At 50.8% G+C, this 18,712-nt stretch overlaps 1 protein-coding gene across 1 annotated transcript; it reads left to right on the top strand.

Moving 5' to 3' along the window:
- The first annotated feature begins 1,035 nt into the window (after window positions 1-1,035).
- Oxtr (oxytocin receptor) lies at window positions 1,036-16,979 on the top strand. Its single transcript, XM_036180353.1, has 4 exons — window positions 1,036-1,310; window positions 1,900-2,040; window positions 2,137-3,191; window positions 15,252-16,979. The coding sequence occupies exons 3-4, from the start codon at window positions 2,267-2,269 to the stop codon at window positions 15,497-15,499; spliced, it is 1,173 nt and encodes a 390-aa protein (XP_036036246.1). The 5' UTR covers window positions 1,036-1,310; window positions 1,900-2,040; window positions 2,137-2,266; the 3' UTR covers window positions 15,500-16,979.
- The last annotated feature ends 1,733 nt before the right edge of the window (window positions 16,980-18,712 follow it).

The following is an 18,712-nucleotide window of genomic DNA, read 5'->3' as shown; positions in this document are numbered from 1 at the left end:
TGAAATGTCAGGAGGAAACACACATTTAATTTATGTTAAAGAGCCCCGTTCATTTTCTTAATGCTGGCCCTTTTTGTTCCTGCTTGGTCCTTGGTCACTGTAAATCAGTTTAAAAAAATGGTTTCAAAACAGAAAAGGACAAGGAAGTGGAGGAGAAGCCCTTCACATTTAATCTTCCCGTGGCGCCCGTTAGGATTTTAATTTTGAAGCATGGTAAGGAGGCAGAAGTGGCCTTTGGCCCGTTAAATGGTGATAGACTTGGGGGCGGGGATAGGGGCGGGTGTGTCAGACTTCCGTCACAAACTACCTAAAGAATGAAGATTTCTTTCAGAGCTGCAGGAGGAACAGGCATTTCCAATTCCTTTTTAATGGGCATATGAACAAAGCCATTCCAGAGCAAGGGCTTACATGAGCTCTCTTAAAAAAATGTAAAGAGAAAGGAAGGAGGGAGGGAAGGAAGGAAGTAAGGAAGGAAGGAAGGAAGGAAGGAAGGAAGGAAGGAAGGAAGGAAAGGAAGGAAGGAAGGAAAGGAAGGAAGGAGGGAGGGAGGAAGGAAAGGGAGGGAGGGAGGAAGGAAGGAAGGAAAGAAAGGAAAGGAAGGAAGGAAGGAAGGAAAGGAAGGAAAGGAAGGAAGGAAGGGAGGAAGGAAGGAAGGAAGGAAGGAAGAAAGGAAGAAGCAGAAAAGTGACTTCATTAAATTTTTTTTCCCCTCGGAGCTGAGGACTGAACCCAGGGCCTTGCACTTGCTAGGCAAGCATTCTACCACTGAGCTAAAGCCCCAACCCCGACTTCATTAAAACTAACTCCAGGAAAAAAACCGTTGCTCTCCAAGGCTCCTACATATCTGAGAGCGTCGAGAGCTAAACCTAGAATTGAAGAAACTAGATGGGTTATTTGCGAGTCTTAAGCCACTATGAGATAAATCTGAGGCCCTAACACCGGTGGAGCTGACCTGGCTCTCCGGGATCGCCGCGGCCGGCTTGATCTGCCCCCTCGCGGACATGTGTGGTACTGCAGCTCTGGACTCCCGCCGCCGGAAAGCTGGCCACCTTCACACAGCGCCGCGTGCTGACGCTGTCTGCGCACAACCTGGAAACCGCTCTTTGCCTGCGGTCGGCATCCAGCCACCGGCCAAGCTGCAGGCTAGAGGATTGTGGAGACGCTGGGATCTACTCGTGGTGTCACCGAGAGTGGCGCCGGCAGCTCTCCCATCCTGCGGGGGAGAGCCCGCGCATCTCTGAGGCTACCCACTGCGGTGCAACTTCCCCGGTGGCGAGGCAACTTTGGGCTAACCTGCCGGCTCACTTCAGGTGGCTGGGTCCTGCGCACCGTGGGGACAGGATGGTTAGGACCAATGGGACCATCAGCTTCTGAGGCAAGCCTCTGGCGCCTCTCCCGCTTCTGGTTCCCCGAGGCGCTCAGGATGCTCCGAGGGACTGAAAAGTGACAGCTCGGACGATGACACAGAGCCCCTGAAGCAGCTTTGAGGCTGCTGGGCTGGGGGATTCCTGTTTGAGGCGTCTAACCCAGGAGTCTCTCTCTCATAGCAGCCTTGCGTTCGCGGGGGAGGCGGAGGAAGGGGGCGCTAGGCTCGCAGGCAGGAGTCCCTCCTGGAGCGAGCGGATTCGGGGAGTTCCGGAGCCGAGGCTGAGTGTCTTGGAACAGAAGGAGGTGAAGAAGGATGTGCAGGAACTGAGCTTTTGGGGGACCCCAGGAAGACGTACTTGAAGTAAAGCTTACTAAGACGGGGGCTGCCTTGGGTGTCCATTAGAAGGTGCCTGTGCTGCGTCCTGAGGGGAGAGGTGTATGTAGGTTTGGGGCTTCTTTGGGAGGGGATGCTGGGGAAGGGGATCCCTGTTCTCCGGAAAGCGGTTAATCGCGAGGCTCCTCTCTCCGCAGGCAGAGCGGCCGACCCTTTCCTGGGACCCACGCTCAAGTGCATCTGCAGAGGTTCAAAAGAAGTACGGCAACCCCGCAACCCGGGATTTCTGCAGTGGTGGCTGAGCGGCCCGGTGGCTGGGCTTGTGTCCTGAGACTCAGGTAACTTCAGATTCCCAGGAAGGGGGCCAAGGACACCCCACGTGCGAACTAAGAGAAGCATAAAGGTCTTCTCACTGCCCTCCTGGTTTGTTTCAGGGCGGGAAGAGGCAGATCAGTGCTGGGGGTGCTCCCGTAGACACCTGGACGGCGCATCGGGCCCCGCCCCTCGCGCCACACATTAAAAAGCAGCAAGGCCAGCCGCTCCGTCGCGGTCCAGGTCACGGTCATGGAGGGCACGCCCGCAGCCAACTGGAGCATCGAGTTGGACCTCGGGAGTGGAGTGCCGCCCGGGGTGGAGGGGAACCTCACGGCTGGGCCGCCCCGGCGCAACGAGGCCCTGGCGCGCGTGGAGGTGGCGGTGCTGTGCCTCATTCTGTTCCTGGCGCTGAGCGGCAATGCGTGCGTGCTGCTGGCGCTGCGCACCACGCGCCACAAGCACTCGCGCCTCTTCTTCTTCATGAAGCACCTGAGCATCGCCGACCTGGTGGTGGCTGTGTTCCAGGTGCTCCCGCAGCTGCTGTGGGACATCACCTTCCGCTTCTACGGGCCCGACCTGTTGTGTCGTCTAGTCAAATACTTGCAGGTGGTGGGCATGTTCGCCTCCACCTACCTGCTGCTGCTCATGTCGCTCGACCGCTGCCTGGCCATCTGCCAGCCGCTGCGCTCGCTGCGCCGCCGAACTGACCGCCTGGCGGTGCTGGCGACGTGGCTCGGCTGCCTGGTGGCCAGCGCGCCGCAGGTGCACATTTTCTCGCTGCGCGAAGTGGCGGACGGCGTCTTTGACTGCTGGGCTGAGTTCATCCAGCCCTGGGGACCCAAGGCTTACGTCACGTGGATCACGCTCGCCGTCTACATTGTGCCTGTCATCGTGCTGGCCGCCTGCTATGGCCTCATCAGTTTCAAGATCTGGCAGAACTTGCGACTCAAGACGGCAGCGGCTGCGGCGGAGGCCGAGGGGACTGAAGGATCTGCGGCCGGTGGAGCTGGGCGTGCGGCGCTGGCTCGGGTCAGTAGCGTCAAGCTCATCTCCAAGGCGAAGATCCGCACAGTGAAGATGACCTTTATCATCGTCCTGGCCTTCATCGTGTGCTGGACCCCTTTCTTCTTCGTGCAGATGTGGAGTGTCTGGGACGTCAATGCGCCCAAGGAAGGTAGTGTGGGTGGAGAGGAAAGAGGGTGGTAGGGGTAGGCCCTAGTTCTGCTATCTCTGTACTTTCAAAGTTCTGGGGTCCTCCTGGGGGCATGGTTTGATATCCTAATTCCCTGGTCCATAATCTTTGAGGAAGATAACCTCTCTGAGTCTTTAGGACTTAATGGTTCTGCAGCATGGAAATTCCCGTTAAAGTACCACCTCTTGCCAGAGTGCAGGCAAAATCCCCAGCATAGGCCTTGGGCAACTTTGAGTGCAAAAATCCTTGTTATGGAGGGGGAAACTGAGGCAGGTGACTGTCTTTCCCACAGAGAGACAGAAGAGAGCTTGGTTTCCATTGAACTACTTTAAGTTAAGTTGCCTTGGATCCATAAGGTCAGTGTTGGAGAGGGTCAACCTCAGGAAGGGACAGCTGGTCCTGTGAAAGGTGAAGGAGTGTCCAATGAAGGTTGAATGGATCTCCCGAGGGACCTTTATGGAGGTCAAGACAAGTTCCAGAGCCTCTCATCTGGTAGCAGTCATGGAGAGGTAAATATTTTAGAGGCCCTGGGCAGGGACAGGGCTGGGGTGCCCAGGACTGAGCCTTGTTTTTGGGAGAGAGGAAGGGAGCCAAGAGGACAGTCATCAGCTTTGACCCGGAGGCTGTGTGATAGCCACACAGAAGGGAAGAGCCTTCTGCCCTGGAGACCCCTGAGGTTATAGGATAGTGACCTGCATTTGTTAGAAGCCTGGAGGGAGTGATACATCTGGAGGAGGGAGCTGGGGAAACAGAGCAGTCTGAGCTCCAGGCCCCTCCATCCTACCAGCCCCAGTGACTTACTTGGAAACAGCAGGAGCCATCATCGGGGGTAGCCCTGCCTTGTACCTTTGTTTTGAAGATTAGCACAGCCCATATCTGGGAAGGACTGGTCTCACTGCACAGGCCTGCCAGAAAGGACTTAGCTGTTCTAACCCTAGACAGTGCAAAATGGTATTATGGATATAATCACCATATCCCTCTGCTTGGGAAGCTAGGTTCTCTCTGCAGGTGACCTGAGTTTCACAGCTCTGTTCCTTTCTGGAAACCACAGACCCCTGAATTCACAGAGCCCCACTGTTTGCTTCATAGTGGTCAGGACACCTATCACTCGGCATGTACTGATGGCCTATGGTAGTCAGGGCAAAGATTGCTGCGTGGATTCTGTCCATTGTGTGGCCTCTGGTCACACATTCCAAGGGCCCAGAAAAGGGGAAGCATTTCTACTGGGCCATAGAGAAAGTTTGAGCAGAGCAACAGCTAGAACTGGGGTTTCCTGAACCAGGGGTCTTTGGAAGGGCCATGGCCAGGGAGCCAAGTGAGGTGTAAGACTAAAGTGGGAGTTCCTAAATAAGGCCTCAGGCCTAGCTGCTTCCTCAGCAGCAGAGCTGGAGGATCTTAGCCCATGTGGCACAGAGGGACCTCCAATACCAATGGCTGCAGAGACTAGATGGGCAAGGCTGGGGGATGCCGGCTATACTGGTAATTTTCTTGTCTCTATGACTAAAGCAGTTTAAGAAAGAAGGGTTGTCTTTGGCTCACAATGTGAGGGGACAGTCATTGGGGGGATGTGGAACAGCAGGGGTGAGAGGGCTGGTCACATTGCACCCACTGGCAGAAGGCAGATGGAAATGAGCCCTGTTGCTCAGCTCGGATTCTCCTTATTTGGTCCAGGCCCCAGCCTATGGACAGTGCCACCCATGTTCAGGGTGGGTCTTTCATCCACATGTAAACCTGGAAAGTCACCCTCACAGACATGTCCAGAGGTGTATTTCCTAAGTGACTAATCCTGTCAAGTTGAAAATGAGAGTCGACCATCACACATGACATCTGGCCCTGCCTCCTGCACTAACTGATTGTGAGACACTGGGTCCCTTGACCCTCCGTGTCTACCTCTGAGGATGAGGCCTCTTCAGTGCCTGTAGTGGCAGTGGTGGGAACACCTTGGAGGGCCTGGCTCTTCAGTGGCCTACCCCTGTGGAAAGCCATGGGGGAGGTGGACCCTCCAGCTTGATTCTGCAGGTTATCCATCACAATCTGATGGACAGTTCTCAACTGTCTTGGCTCCTGGAGGAGGGTGATTGTGAGGAGGGTGGTTGTGAGCACTTTTGTGCTTTGGGCTTGTATTGTGCTGTTTTCCTGGGTTCTGCTGTAAGTGACTTTAGCCCTCCAGCTCCCAGAGGGTTCATTAATGGTTGGAAAGAAAATTTGTGAGTGGAGGCTTGCTCTGGAGACTTTCCCATTTGACAGGTGTCTGAGTGGGCTGGGAACAGTGAGGAGGGAAAGGCCGCATGGGGGCCTTGGATCTGGAAGCTAGCCTGCAGCTTGGGAGACCTTGGATTTGGGGAGCTAATCCTAGAGGCTGGGCCACAGCATACTCTCCACAGAGCCTGGGTTGGGGCTGGGCCTGCAGCCTGCTTGCTTTTACCCCACCACCTTGTCCTGGCAAGTTAGAAGCCAAGAGCACCCGATGGCTCCTTCTAGTGCCAGGGCTGAAAGGGGGAGCCCCTAGACTTCATTAGGCCCTGCTGACAGAAGTCCTCAAGCACAGGAAGGAGCAAGTCCCTGCCAGAGACTTGTTGCCACCTGAGGGCCTGAGGTCTCTCAATAGTGTCACGTCCATCCCTGTCTAAGCTACAGGAATAATAGCCACGATGGAGCAAGACTCCCTTTCTGGGTGTTAGTTTGGGTTAAGTGAGGGGTTAGATGAGTGCTTACCTATGTGTCAACCGTACATGTCTGGACTCTCTCCAGTTCTCATCAAAGTCAGCATGTATGTAGATATGCCCAGCCCGATCATGAGGAGACTGATGCTCTGAGAGACACCTTCAAGACTGGTTCTGAGCCAATAGCAGGGCCAAGATCTGACCCCATGGAATCTCCCACTGGAGACACACAGACTGAATTGTCCCCCTGTACCCACTGCACCCACTGAGGGAAACCTCAGCATCAGGATTTCCTGGGCCCTTGACAAAATGCTGGTTTAGACCCACAGAAACAGGAAACACTGCCTGGCTGGTCCCATCATCCTGACATCCAGGTTCACCCCATCCCACCTGACCATGTCCACCCCCACTGGACCCCTAAAGCCATGCACGGCCTCTGCTGTCTTAGCCTCAGCCCTCATCATCCGTGTTTCCCTTTCTCTTTCCGTCTCTGCCTTCTTGGCTAGAAGCATGGCCTCACCACTCTTGGTAGTTTGGGACAGATCACCTTGTGTGTTCATATTATACATGTGAATGTCTGCATGTATGTGTGTCAGTACATGTCTGTGTGCATGTGTTCATGTGGGTATGGGTGCATAAGTGAAGATGTGTTTGTATGTGTTCATATTGGTGTGTGTGTGTGTGTGTGTGTGTGTGTGTGTGTGTGTGTGTATGTGTGTGTGTTTGTTTATGTGGGTGGGTGTGCGCTTGTGGGTAAACCCCTGTATATGTGTATTCATGTTGGTATGTGATTATATGTGTAAGTGTTGTGTGTTCATATGTGTGTTGATATGGGTGTTGTATAATTTTGTCTTTGTGTATGCATGTGTGTTCATGTTGGTGTAGGTGCATGTATGTGTATACATTGTGTGTTTGCTTATGTAGGTGTTAGTTCATTTGAATTTGGGCATGTATCTGTGTGTGTATGTGTATGTTCATGTGTATGTGCGTACGTTATATGCTTGCTTGTTCGTGTGTGTGCATGCTATGTTCACGTGAGGGTGGGTACATGTGTATGAGTGGTTATGCATGCGTGTATAGGTTCTCATACACTTGTATACATGTGCGTATGGAAGCCAGAGGTCAACCTTATACAGTGGCTCAGGTGCCTTCTTCTGGGTTTTTGAGCCATTGTCTCTCGCTGGCCTGGAACCCACTGATTCAGCTAGGCTGCCTGGCCAGTCAGATCCCCCGTTTCCAGTTCCATCTCCTCAGCAGTGGGGTTGCAAGCATGTTCCACTGTGCTGGCCTTTCAACATGGTTGCTGCCTATCTAACACAGATCCTTACACTTGGAAGACAAGCACTTTAACAGCTGAGCTGTCTCCTCAGCCTAAGATGTTGTCTGCTTCTGAAAAATAAGAAGCAAATTTTAACAAGTACCCGGGCTTCAGGGAGCCAGCATGGGGTGGGAGTGGTTTTGAGAGCAGGGGTAGCATGGTGAGCAGTGGGTGGTGGCTGGCTGGCCTGGGATGCTGAGAGGCAGGGTAAAAGTGGAGGGGGGAGAGTCTTGCTTCCCCACACGGGTAAGGCTGGTGGGGCAGCCTAGCTCTGGGTCTTGGAAGTGTCCGAGTTGGACCCTTGGTGAGGGAGAGAGGAAGAGACCAGGTGTCCACAGTGTCCACTCCCTGGGCTGCTTGCTCCTTGGGTCCTAGCCACAGGGAGCAGTTTCTACTGGCCCTTTGAAGCCATGCATGGCCAGGAGATGGCGCTTCTGTGCCAGGCTTCTGTCCTCTTGGCCACACCTCCCACCTGAACAATCCCTCTCTCTTGTTCTCTCCCCATTCACCTCACTATCCGAGGGTAAACTTAATTTTCCCAGAGGGAATTGCATTTGAGTCCAGTCACCCCGTTAGCAGGCCATGTCCTGTCATCTAACAGGGAGATTGTCTTTTTTGCCTTTTTGGTGTGCTAGAGGAGGTGGCTGATTTATCAAGGCTTCCTGTCTGCTAATTTCATGCTTCAATTCAGGTCAGTCCCTTATCGACCTCTTCTTATTTTCCAGTTTCTGCTTGTAGTTAGGGACATGGCCACAAATGGGACAGAGTCCCCAGCCGAGAAGTATTAAAGAGAAAAAACGAGAACATGATGGGATGACTCCACACTAGAAGCACTCACTCATTTACCATGTACAGTGAATGTTCCTAGGAGGCAGTGGCTGACCGTTTCCCTGGGGGAAGAAATGGGGAGGGTTTCAGAGAGGAAGCAGTGTTTGAAAAGGTTTCTGAAGGTTGAAAAGGAACTTACTGTACAAAGAAGCAGGTTCATATTTCATAGTTGGAAGCATAGACTGTTACTTTATTATTTCTTCCCATTCTCTACCCATATGAGTTGGGGCTAGTTGGAAAGAATTTTAGTTGTACAAAAATCACTGAGATCCTGGTTAAAAGACTGGTCTGACTGGGCATATCGGGGGGTGGAACCTCAGAGCCTGTATCTTTGGTACCTGTACAGGTGATGCTGAGTGGTACCCATGCAGCCGGGCCACCACACTTTGAGTAGCAGAACTTTAAGACATAGTCTGTGACCTAAACCTGCCATGTGCCTCCCATGTGCTTCTTGTTCCTTGAGAATGGCATGACGTGGAACATGCAAGAAGATCTGCCTTTTCTTCATCATTCGAGCCCACCAGCCTTCCATGTTGCCCACATGTGACCAGAGCCTGAAGAAAGGCCATTTTAACCCCAGTAACCCCAGCTGCTCCTCACATGCTCCTGAAATGCATGGAGCTAGAATACCACAGAGAGTTCTAGAAGAATCATGGTTGTGAAAGGTCAGTCTTTGCAAAGATTTATCCCGTGGCATATCCTGGGACTCCATCTTGATGTTAACATACATTTAGAAGGGATATTGTGAAGGGCCTCTCAGAACCCTCCTACTATACCCTACCCTGTAGTAATAGGGACTCTCCCCCCCACCCCTGGCTTCCTGGGTGGGAATTTTAGGAAGTTGCTGGTGAATGTGAGTCAGAGGAGAGGAGCCATAAGCCTTTGTTTGCACAGTGTGCAAATGCCTGGATTACCTCAGGAACAACACAGCCTGTGGGGGCTGTGGCCAGCTGCCTGCCAGCTGTCCTGGGCTAATTTGGGCCCTCAATGCAGGCCATAGTGAGTGCCAGGAAGTCCAAAGAGGGGAGTTATAGGGGTGTGGGTGAAGCTGGTTTGATGGTGATAGAAACCCTGGTGCTGCCCCTCCACAACCTACTGTGATATCCCCCCCCACCTCCCAATGAATCACAACTGTGAGGCAAATGCACAGGCGCCCAGCACCAGACTCTGGCTAGTGATGTGTGGATGCTTCTGCCCATTACCATGTAGTGAGCGGCCCCCACTTGCAGATGTCCCCGACCCTAGTCCACCCAGCCTCTCCCTCCAATGCCGTCACTCTCATTTAGACCAGAGCTGGTCATTTCACCCAGTGTGTGAATCCCCGTGCCCAGGAACTTGATGAGTCAATGTGGGTCCCCAGCGCCAGCTTGATTCTGGCAAGGCTAAATGAACTGGATTCAGAGGCTAGGTAGATGTTTGGTCTCTTCCTCCCCAACGTAGCTTCTGGGCAAGTGGATGGACCAGTACTTCCTCTCCTCGTTCCTTTCTGGCAGGGACCAGCCAGACCAGGCTGATAGGCTGGGAGCCTGCCAGTACCTCTGTTCATAGGGGAGAGTGTGATTTTTATTTCAGGAGAGAGGAAGACAGGATTTGATAGCTGACTTTTCTGGACAGTCCCCTCAAGGCCGGCTCACCCTGTTTGCAGAGACCTACCCTGCTGGGCTAATTATGTTGCTGGCAGTGAAAGTTTCCCCAGATGGATTCTCTTGTGTTTCTCTCATGTATACATTCAATCCCAGGGCTCTGTTTTTCCTTCTTTTAATTTCTGAGAAACGCTAGAGGAAAGGAACTAAGGGCAGCTTCTTTAACTGACCTCTGATCATGACCCCTGACCATGGACTTAAACACACAACAACAGCTGACCGCCATCTTTTATCCTTTACCATCAGCCACAGCAACGGAAGTCTTCACACTGGCTTTAGACCCTCTCCATTTTCCCACTTCCCTTTGGTGTCCAGATGACAGAAATAACACTCAGAGGACAGATGTGGCTTAGAGAAGGACCACGAGGGACTCAGACCTGGGGATTTGGGAGGGGGTCCTGTCTTCCAGACACCTTCCTCCTCAGGGTAGTTTCTCTGGGCTCAGGTCTCCTTCTGTGAACTGTGTCTGCTCCCAGGTGACTTTTGTGAATGCTTCCATCTCTGGTTCTCTCTTATCTCTTTCCTCGCTCCATGATGTCTCTGTCTTCTGGAAAATGTGGCAGGAGACTAGGCTTACCGGGATCTTGCAATCTGGGATGGCCCTGAAACGAAGATAGGTGAAGGCTGGCTTCCTGGCCTTGGAGAATCTTGAATCACTGAGCATTCCTGAAATGTGGCCGCTCCTTTGTCCAGAGACAACAAGAGGTCCCCACTGTGAGCACTGAGTAGCCTGCACTCTGGCAGCTGAAGAGTGAGCTCTGAGTCCTGAAGGGTTGAGACTGTAGCATTCCCTTTTTAAAGAGGTGGGACCACAGCATCTTACAGCCTACTTGACTTGCCTAAAGGCAGAGATAGGTCAGTCAGCACCCCTAGACTGAAGATGTATCCAACCTTTTGGCTTCTCTTGGCAACACCGGACAAAGGAAAAATTGTCTTGGGTTACATGTTTAGATTTCAAGGATGTCCAATTCACAGCCTGCAGGTTTTGAGAACATACATGTAGTGGATAGCCATCCCAGCATTGGCCTGGAAGTTTCAACCTCCATTGAGGCTTCGGTAATGGTCACGCCCACAAGGCAGGGCGGAGGAGGAAGCGGAAGACGAAGGATCAGGAAGAGGGCTCTCTCTTGGTTCCCGGACTCTGGCAAGGGTATCGTGCAGTCCGGCGGTGTTCTCTGGAGAACTCTGCTCGGTCTACCTCCAGCGTCCAGAGTCCGGGAACCAAGAGAGAGCCCTCTTCCCGATCCTTCGTCTTCCGCTTCCTCCTCCGCCCTGCCTTGTGGGCGTGACCATTACCGAAGCCTCAATGGGGGTTGAAACTTCCAGGCCAATGCTGGGATGGCTATCCACTACACATACATATGTTTATTTTGTGTGGCACTGAGACATGGTGTTGTCATTGACAGAGTTCATACTCGAGTAGTGCAGTCAAGCTTCAAAAAAAAAAAAAAAAAATAGTGTGATGTCTTAAGTAAGTTTACAACTGTGTAAGTCTGCATTCATAGCTTTCCTGGGCTGCATATAGCCTATGGGCTGTAGGTTGGATATCTCTGCAAGCTTTACATAACTAGTCTGTGTGTTGGGAAAAAACATAAACGTGGGCAGGATCTCAGTGTGGGGGAGCACCAAGGATTGATGTGGGCCTGGACCTCCAGGAGGTAAGGCTGGTGAGCAGAAGGCAGAGGGTTTGGCTGCACATGTACTCACAACAGGCAAGTCCTGGCTTATGCCCCAGCTGAAGAAAGTCTTGGCATTTCCCAGCGATGTAGGTCCCCCAAATCTGCAGTACAAGGTTAGATATTTCCCGGGCACTGAGAAAAACAGCGAGAGCCAAGGGTGCTTGTGTCCCCCGTGAGTTATTTGTTCTGTGGTGGAGCTGAGAGCACATGTCAAAGTGCTTAAACCTTCTAGAAACTGATGAGCTGGTAGAGTTGAGCACTCTCACCATGCAGGCTTCAGGGTGTGGGCCTTTTATGCCAGCACAAGTGTCTACGTGTCTGCTGATGTTCTTGGCCCAGGAGCCACACTCTGGAATCAGTCAGTGACAGACACAGCCATATGGCTGTGAACCTTCGAGACGCTCAGCTACGGACAGGGTCTTGTATCTTTGCCCCGCCCAGGGTGCTTCACATTCCCCGACACACCCCAGCCTGGGGGATACAAGCATGCCTGTTTCCCATGCAGCAGGCTAACTCTGTTGGGAATTACTAAAGCAACGTGTGCATGAAGTGCATCCCCATCGTTGTGGCAGGGATGTGATGATGTGGAGGCTGTGCTTGCTGTGGAGGAATTTGAATTCTGAACCACACTTGCTACATTCCTACGAGGAGGAAAGCTTTGGCTTCCATCTCATGAGGAAACAGAGGTACAGAGATGTTGAGTAACCTCCTCAAGAACACACAGCTCCAAAATATGGAGCCAGATCCTTGCCCAGATCTGTGTGACTCAGAACCAAAGACACAAGTTGATTCTGTTAACTGTAGTGTGAGGAGGAGCTTCTTTCTGTGGCCTACACTGCCCTAAGTGCACTTGCTCTGGGGTCTACCCCCTCTCCCACCAGGGCCCTCAGTATCTACTCTTTTATTTTATTTTATTTTTTTGCTTTTTGAGACAGAGTTTCTCTGTGTAATTTTGGTGCCTTGAACTCACAGAGATGCGCCTGGCTCTGCCTCCTGAGTGCTGGGATCAAAGGCGTGCGCCACTGCCGCCCCACTCAGTATCTACCCTTTAATACCTGCCCCTCCTATAGGCATTTCATCAAGGACTGCCTGATTTTTTTTTTTTTCCATTTGGGGTCAGATGACAAATTCTTTAGACTTTGGGGTTCAAAGTCTTGTTCACAATTGTTCAACTCTGCCCCTGCAGTGCAAAAGCAGCCATAGAAAACCTGTGAATGGATGGCCATAGATATATTCTAATAAAACTTTATTGATAAAAACAATGCAGGCAGACTTTAGCTCATGAGTCACAGTCTGCTGACTTCTGGGTCCATGCTTGGGGACATATCTGGTGAGAAGAATAATGATCCCATTGGGGGTATCAAAGTCCTCTCCCAGGCACTGACCTCTAGGGAACTCTGTATTTGTCCTGGGAACAGGGATATTCTCTCTGTGATCCACACTGCCTGTGTGCACTTGCTCAGGCAGCCTTGGCTTTGGAGCTGAGATCTGCTAATGGGAGCCTTTTCAGACCACAAGAATGAGAACCTGTTTTCAAAATGAGCCAGCTCCATTACTTTTGGGTGGGAAGGTGTGGTATGTGTCCTCGGGTGGGGGGGTCCCCTTCCTTCTCTAACACTCACCCCCCTCCTCTGTAAACCGGGTTGCAGACCGCTCTGGGAGCTACACCTTCCTGGGAAGCCTTGGATAGAGGTGCTGACCCAGCCTGCCTGCATGGTCTTGCCCCATTGGAGAAGCACCATGACATGGGCCGACAATGTTTTGGTGCTTCGGTCATTCTGAATGCATAACCGTGATGTCAGTGGCATCAGGTGACCCACCAAGATTATGCAGGGAGAGGATCCATATCCAAAACACCTAGACCCAGAGGTGTTTCTCTGGATTTTGGAATATTTACACATAGGCAATCATCTGTCTTGGGGGTAGGACCTGAGTCTAACCAGGAAATTCATACATGCTACATGTACACTATACACATGCAGCCCAAAGGGAATTTTACACAGGGTTTTTAGTGCTGTTGGGTTTCGGCCGACATATCACAGGAGGTCAGGTGTGACACTTTCCAGTTGGGGAATCACGTCACCACACAAAAACTTTCTAACTTGGGAGCACTTGAAATGCTGGGTTTCCTCATGAGGTCTGCTCAGCCTATACTTTGTACTCTACCCAGCCAGGCTGGAGCCTTTGGGCCTGGCTATGAGATTCCTTCTCATTTCATCTCCATCTTCTCTGGGGCTGATGGTTTGTTTCATTGTGTTTGTTTGGCCTTTATTGATTTTTGCCTCTTTTATGATTTGACCATAGTCTATTTTTAGTCTTGTGGGTGATTTTAACCTTAAGGCATCTCACCACTGTTTCGATTCTTCCTCTCTTTACCCAGGCAAACAGAAGCAAATAGAAAATCCCCTTTCATAAAAAAAAAAAAAAATAAGGAATCTGGCTGGGCGGTGGTGACACACGCCTCTAATTCCAGCACTCGGGAGGCAGAGCCAGGTGGATCTCTTTGAGTTCCAGGCCAGCCTGGGCTACAGAGCAAGAACCAGGACAGGCACCAAAACTACACAGAGAAACCCTATCTCGAAAAACAAAACAAAACAAAACAAAACAAAACAAAACAAAACAAAACAAAAGGGATCTGATCATGTTCTGATCATATCGGCTTTTCTTCCTCTGTTGTTCTCTGTTTGTTACTGTTTTTATTTCAGGGATTAGATGTTCCAGTTTGGATTTCTGAGAACACTTTTTGCAAGAATCACTTTTTTTTTGGTCTTGTCTATTGTAGCTTGCTTCTGTGCCAAGGGGCATACTAATGAACTGGATCAGTTGCTCTTAAATTTGGCTGCCATTCAGAACCCCCGAGGGCCTGTTCCACCATTGCTGAGTGCTTCCCAAGGGCCTGAGAACTTACACTTCATCCAGGCTTTCGGGAGCTGCTGTGCCCTGGGGTTGCCATTCTGTGAACCCCTCAGGCCTCCCAGCCGCTAATCTTCCATGGCTGCGGGGGACTTCACTAGCAAGCTTCTGTTTTCTGTACCAATCTTGCCACTCCTGCCTCCCAGGGGAGATCTCTTTCCCAGGTTGAGATCTTGACTTCTGGAGTGAGTTTTGGAAGTGTTTCCGAAAGATAGAAATGCAGGGTTTTTTTCAGCCCCCATCCTGGGTCTTTCCTCGAAAGTGGCAGCCAGGCAGAAAATCTTGTCTCACTGTTTATCCCCGCTGGGTTTCTAGAGAAGCACCTAGACTCATCTCTTGTCAGAAACAGTCTCCACTCTTCAGACTTAAGGCCAGTGAAAGAAACCTAGATTTTGTGTTTTATTCCTTCTGCTTGAAGTAAGTTTGTCTCTTCATTCTGGTGTCTAGAGTCCAGTGGGGGTGCCTGGCATGTGCTCACAGCTACCACCTCTTCCTGGGCACTCCTATGCACCTGACACTTTTTGATCCTTGCTGGCTTCCAGCCAGGGTGGGAATTCTCATTGTCCTATGTAAAGATGAAGGGAACCGAAGCCCCGGGAAATACGGTGATTAGATATAGCGATTGGTACTGGCTGGGCTATGCAAACAAGGTCTGGCATCTCCTGGGCACCCCTGTGTTCTTTGGTGTCAGAGGAGCAGGCACTCAAGCATTTGCTGGGTGAAGGATGAAGGAGCAAGTGGCGTGAGGCAACAGCATCCACCAAAGGAAAGAGTGCCTGGGGAAGCTGGAGGTAAGGACCTAGTTAATTTGGGTAATGGACCCTGAGCAAGGCTGTGGAAGAAAGACATGCTGTGCCTGGTTGGTTCCTTGTCTTGTGATCCAGTCTGTGGTACCCGAGATGGCTGTTGAAGGAACAATCATGGCTGCTGCATCAGGCGGGTCTGGGATGGTCCCTGCGTGACCTCTTATTCTCCTTTCCTCCCGACCCACTCTACAGCTTCTGCCTTCATCATCGCCATGCTCTTGGCCAGCCTCAACAGCTGCTGCAACCCTTGGATCTACATGCTCTTCACGGGCCACCTCTTCCACGAACTTGTGCAACGCTTCCTCTGCTGCTCTGCCCGTTACCTGAAGGGCAGCCGGCCTGGAGAGACAAGTGTCAGCAAGAAGAGCAACTCATCTACCTTTGTCCTGAGTCGCCGCAGCTCCAGCCAGAGGAGCTGCTCTCAGCCATCTTCAGCGTGAGCCCTCCATGCCAGCCAGCGGCAGGGGTTATGCTGACTCCGGTCTGCCCCCTGGTGGCCATGCATGGAGCTGTATAAGGTGCCTATTGGTGTGTGTCCTTCCATTCCTTGAGGTGGCTAGAGCATGGGGCATATTCTGTCTTGGGGTTGGGGAAATGTCTCTATGGGAGCTAACAGAGTCATTCAGCCATCAGAGGGTTGCCTGGGCTCCCACCTGTGCTTCTATTACCCCAACCGGAATGCTCCTGGGTGGTGGGTGGGCTCTCCTGAACCTGGCTTTCATTCCATTATTATTATTATTTTTCACTTGTTTATCCTGGGATCTTGTGAAAGGCAGTAAGCCACGGACTGGTGACCAGTTAAATGAGAAAACCCAGTGGGCTGGGACAAGGAATGGGAAATGAGGCCTCAGATGCAGAGTGGTGCTGATTTCCTCGTGCCCCAAGTTGTGTGGACAGATCTTAGCATCCTCAGGGACCACGTTGTCGCAGGAAAACACTGGGAAGTGGAGACTGAACTGGGAGGCCACCCTAGCTCAGGAAGGCAATGAGAACACTGGCTGAAATGCTGAAGAAGCTGATGCTTGATAAACATTTGGGGGAAAAAAAAAAAACAAATGAGAACCCTCCAGGACAGACAGGACTGGGGAGAACTGTTTGTACATGACAGTGACCCATTTACATGAGACCCGAAGGAACACATATGCCCGTCCCCTCCCCCAACTCTGGAGCTTACAGATGAATAGTGAGGCTGCAGAGTGCCTGATCAGTGTAGAAAACTCATTCATATTTCCTTAGACTTCTGGTGAACAATGGGAAAGTTAACTTAAGAGATTCCATCCATAAATGTGCCAGAGTGAATGAGGGAGAGCCAGGGTTAACAGAGGAAATGTATGACTTGTGCCCCGAAAGCTGCAAACATCACAGAAGGAAATTAAAGGAGACCAAATAAACGGGGCCACCTCATGCTTATGGATCAGACATGTAATATTGTTGGACAGATTTGATGTAATCCTCATCAAAATCCTAGCTGGCTTCTGCAAAAATTGATAGACTGATCCCAAAATTCCTAAGGAAATGGGAATTGGGGTGGTTAACATGCTTTGAAATGTGTGGTGGGTGCACAATTTTGAGAGCATATTAAAAATCACTGAACCAGGGGCTGAGGAGACGGCTCACTTAGAGCAGTATCTGCTGAGCAAGGATGAGATGCCCATCATCCGTGCAGAAGCCAGGTTCAGTGGCAGGTGTTTGTAACCCAAGCCCTGGGGGTTGAAGACATGTGGATCCCAGAGGCTTGCTGACCAGCCAGCCTAGGAGACTGATCAACTTGGGGTCCAGCAAAAGAATCTCTCTCAAGATAAATAAGTCAATAAAAAATAAGAAAGAGAATGACAGAGGAAGACACCTGAAGTCAACTTTCAGTTTCTATAGGTACACATGGATGTACAACACACACACACACTCACATGCAAGCAGACGCACACACACACACACACACACACACACACACACACACACAAACACTGAACTACATATATTTAAAAATGTGAGAAAAAGAAGTTCATGCACTGAGTTCTGGGAACACCAAAATGATGGGTGGATTTCTTGGTCTCTCTTTCTCGAGTGCTGTTTCTCTTGTGACTCACCACCTCCAAGTCTCTACAGCAGAGGCTGGCTCTATTCTGGCCAGGGAAAGTGGTATCACTCCCATCTGGCTTTAACAAAGGCCCAAGGGATGCTCTGCAGCTGCTGTATTCCGTCTTCTTTAGAACAGCAATTCCCCAGGAGTCTCAAAGGTTTTGTTTATCCAGTAAGTATGATTTCAAATGTTCTCTCAGCCTTGAGGGCAGGATATGACTCTGTCTCAGAAATACCTTCAGTCATTAATACAGGACACAAGTGACTAGTGGTTTTCTGTCTGTGGCTGGTCACTATGCACTCTGGAGCACCTTTGAAATACCCAGACCTAATTATGGACTTACTAAGATATATCAAGGGTGCTTCCAAAAAGCCTCGAATCTGCAGATCCACTTCACCACACTCCCATTTCTGAACACATTTTCCTTCTGCCACATTGCAGTATTTGCCCAATCTCTCTCTCTCTCTCTCTCTCTCTCTCTCTCTCTCTCTCTCTCTCACACACACACACACACACACACACACACACACACACATCTATATGCACACGTAAGTATGAGCTAGCACAGTCTGGTGTTCAGGGAGGAGGGAGCCGTGTGCTGTAGTGCCCATGCTCAACATCTACAATTAAAGACAAGCTACTTGGCACCAGCTGGAGACAGGAGGCGATGTCATCTTTGGACTTGGGGGCATTGCACAGTGGTCCACCTCATGCATGCAACATTACCACCAGCCAGTTCTTTGAGAAGCTAGCAGGATTCTGCTTTGGGGCATTTGTGCCCATGTTCTAGACCACCCAGGTGGCTTGGGTGTACACTGGCAGTAGGGTGGGGATCTCTTAGCATCTGTGTCTTGAAGATGTCCTTCGTCCTTGCTGTTCACTGAGAAGTTGTCATCCTTAGAGGCAACAGGTGTCACCAGGGGTCAAAGGAACAGTAACTCAGATATTCTAACCCTGGGCACAGCGTTCCTGGGATCCCCAGGGGTATAAGGTTTTGGACGTTGAAACCTCCTGGGGTGCTGTGTCATTCTGTGTGGAATCTCTAGCTGGTACCTTGGGTCTTGTTATGGTCCTGACACCTGTGTCTATGTCATAGGTGATGATTTACTTTATCAGGAACATTGGATGGGCACCTCCCATCCCAATCTCATGGGAGAATATTTTCACCAATTCTAGTTATTTTTCAATTTGAAAAATAACATCTCCAGGGGTCTAATGTCCTATGTTCAGACCCCACCCTTGGCATCCCCAATGTCCTTTTCTATTTTCCAATCTGTTTACAATCCATGTTCAGGGCTGGAGGTTGTATTAAAATGGAGCATGCTGAATATTCTGGAATGTTTCATTGTTCTGATCATGAGGAGTCAGTGTGCAAACTATGAGAGTTATTTAGGCCCTGCCCCCTGCCCCCCCCCCCCAAAAAAAATCTACATTTCAAAATCTATGGTCTCTTTTTGGTACAAATCAGAGTCATCCATTCTGGAAGCACAAGGGGATGTCTGTGCAGCCTGCTTGGATGATGATTCCGGCTTCAGCATGTAACTGTTCTGTATTCAATTGCAATGAGATGCCA

The sequence above is a fragment of the Onychomys torridus genome, chromosome 3, assembly GCF_903995425.1.
Source record: "Onychomys torridus chromosome 3, mOncTor1.1, whole genome shotgun sequence".
NCBI lineage: Eukaryota > Metazoa > Chordata > Mammalia > Rodentia > Cricetidae > Onychomys > Onychomys torridus.
Note: the sequence above shows the minus strand (reverse complement) of the source record. Positions and strands in the feature narration are given on the sequence as shown.

Bases quoted from the DNA above. Each gene is read 5' to 3' on its own strand.
- Oxtr (XM_036180353.1), top strand. From the start codon at position 2,267: ATGGAGGGCACGCCCGCAGCCAACTGGAGCATCGAGTTGGACCTCGGG. The intron at 3,192-15,251 runs GTAGTGTGGGTG...CCCACTCTACAG, and splicing joins CGTCAATGCGCCCAAGGAAG to CTTCTGCCTTCATCATCGCC.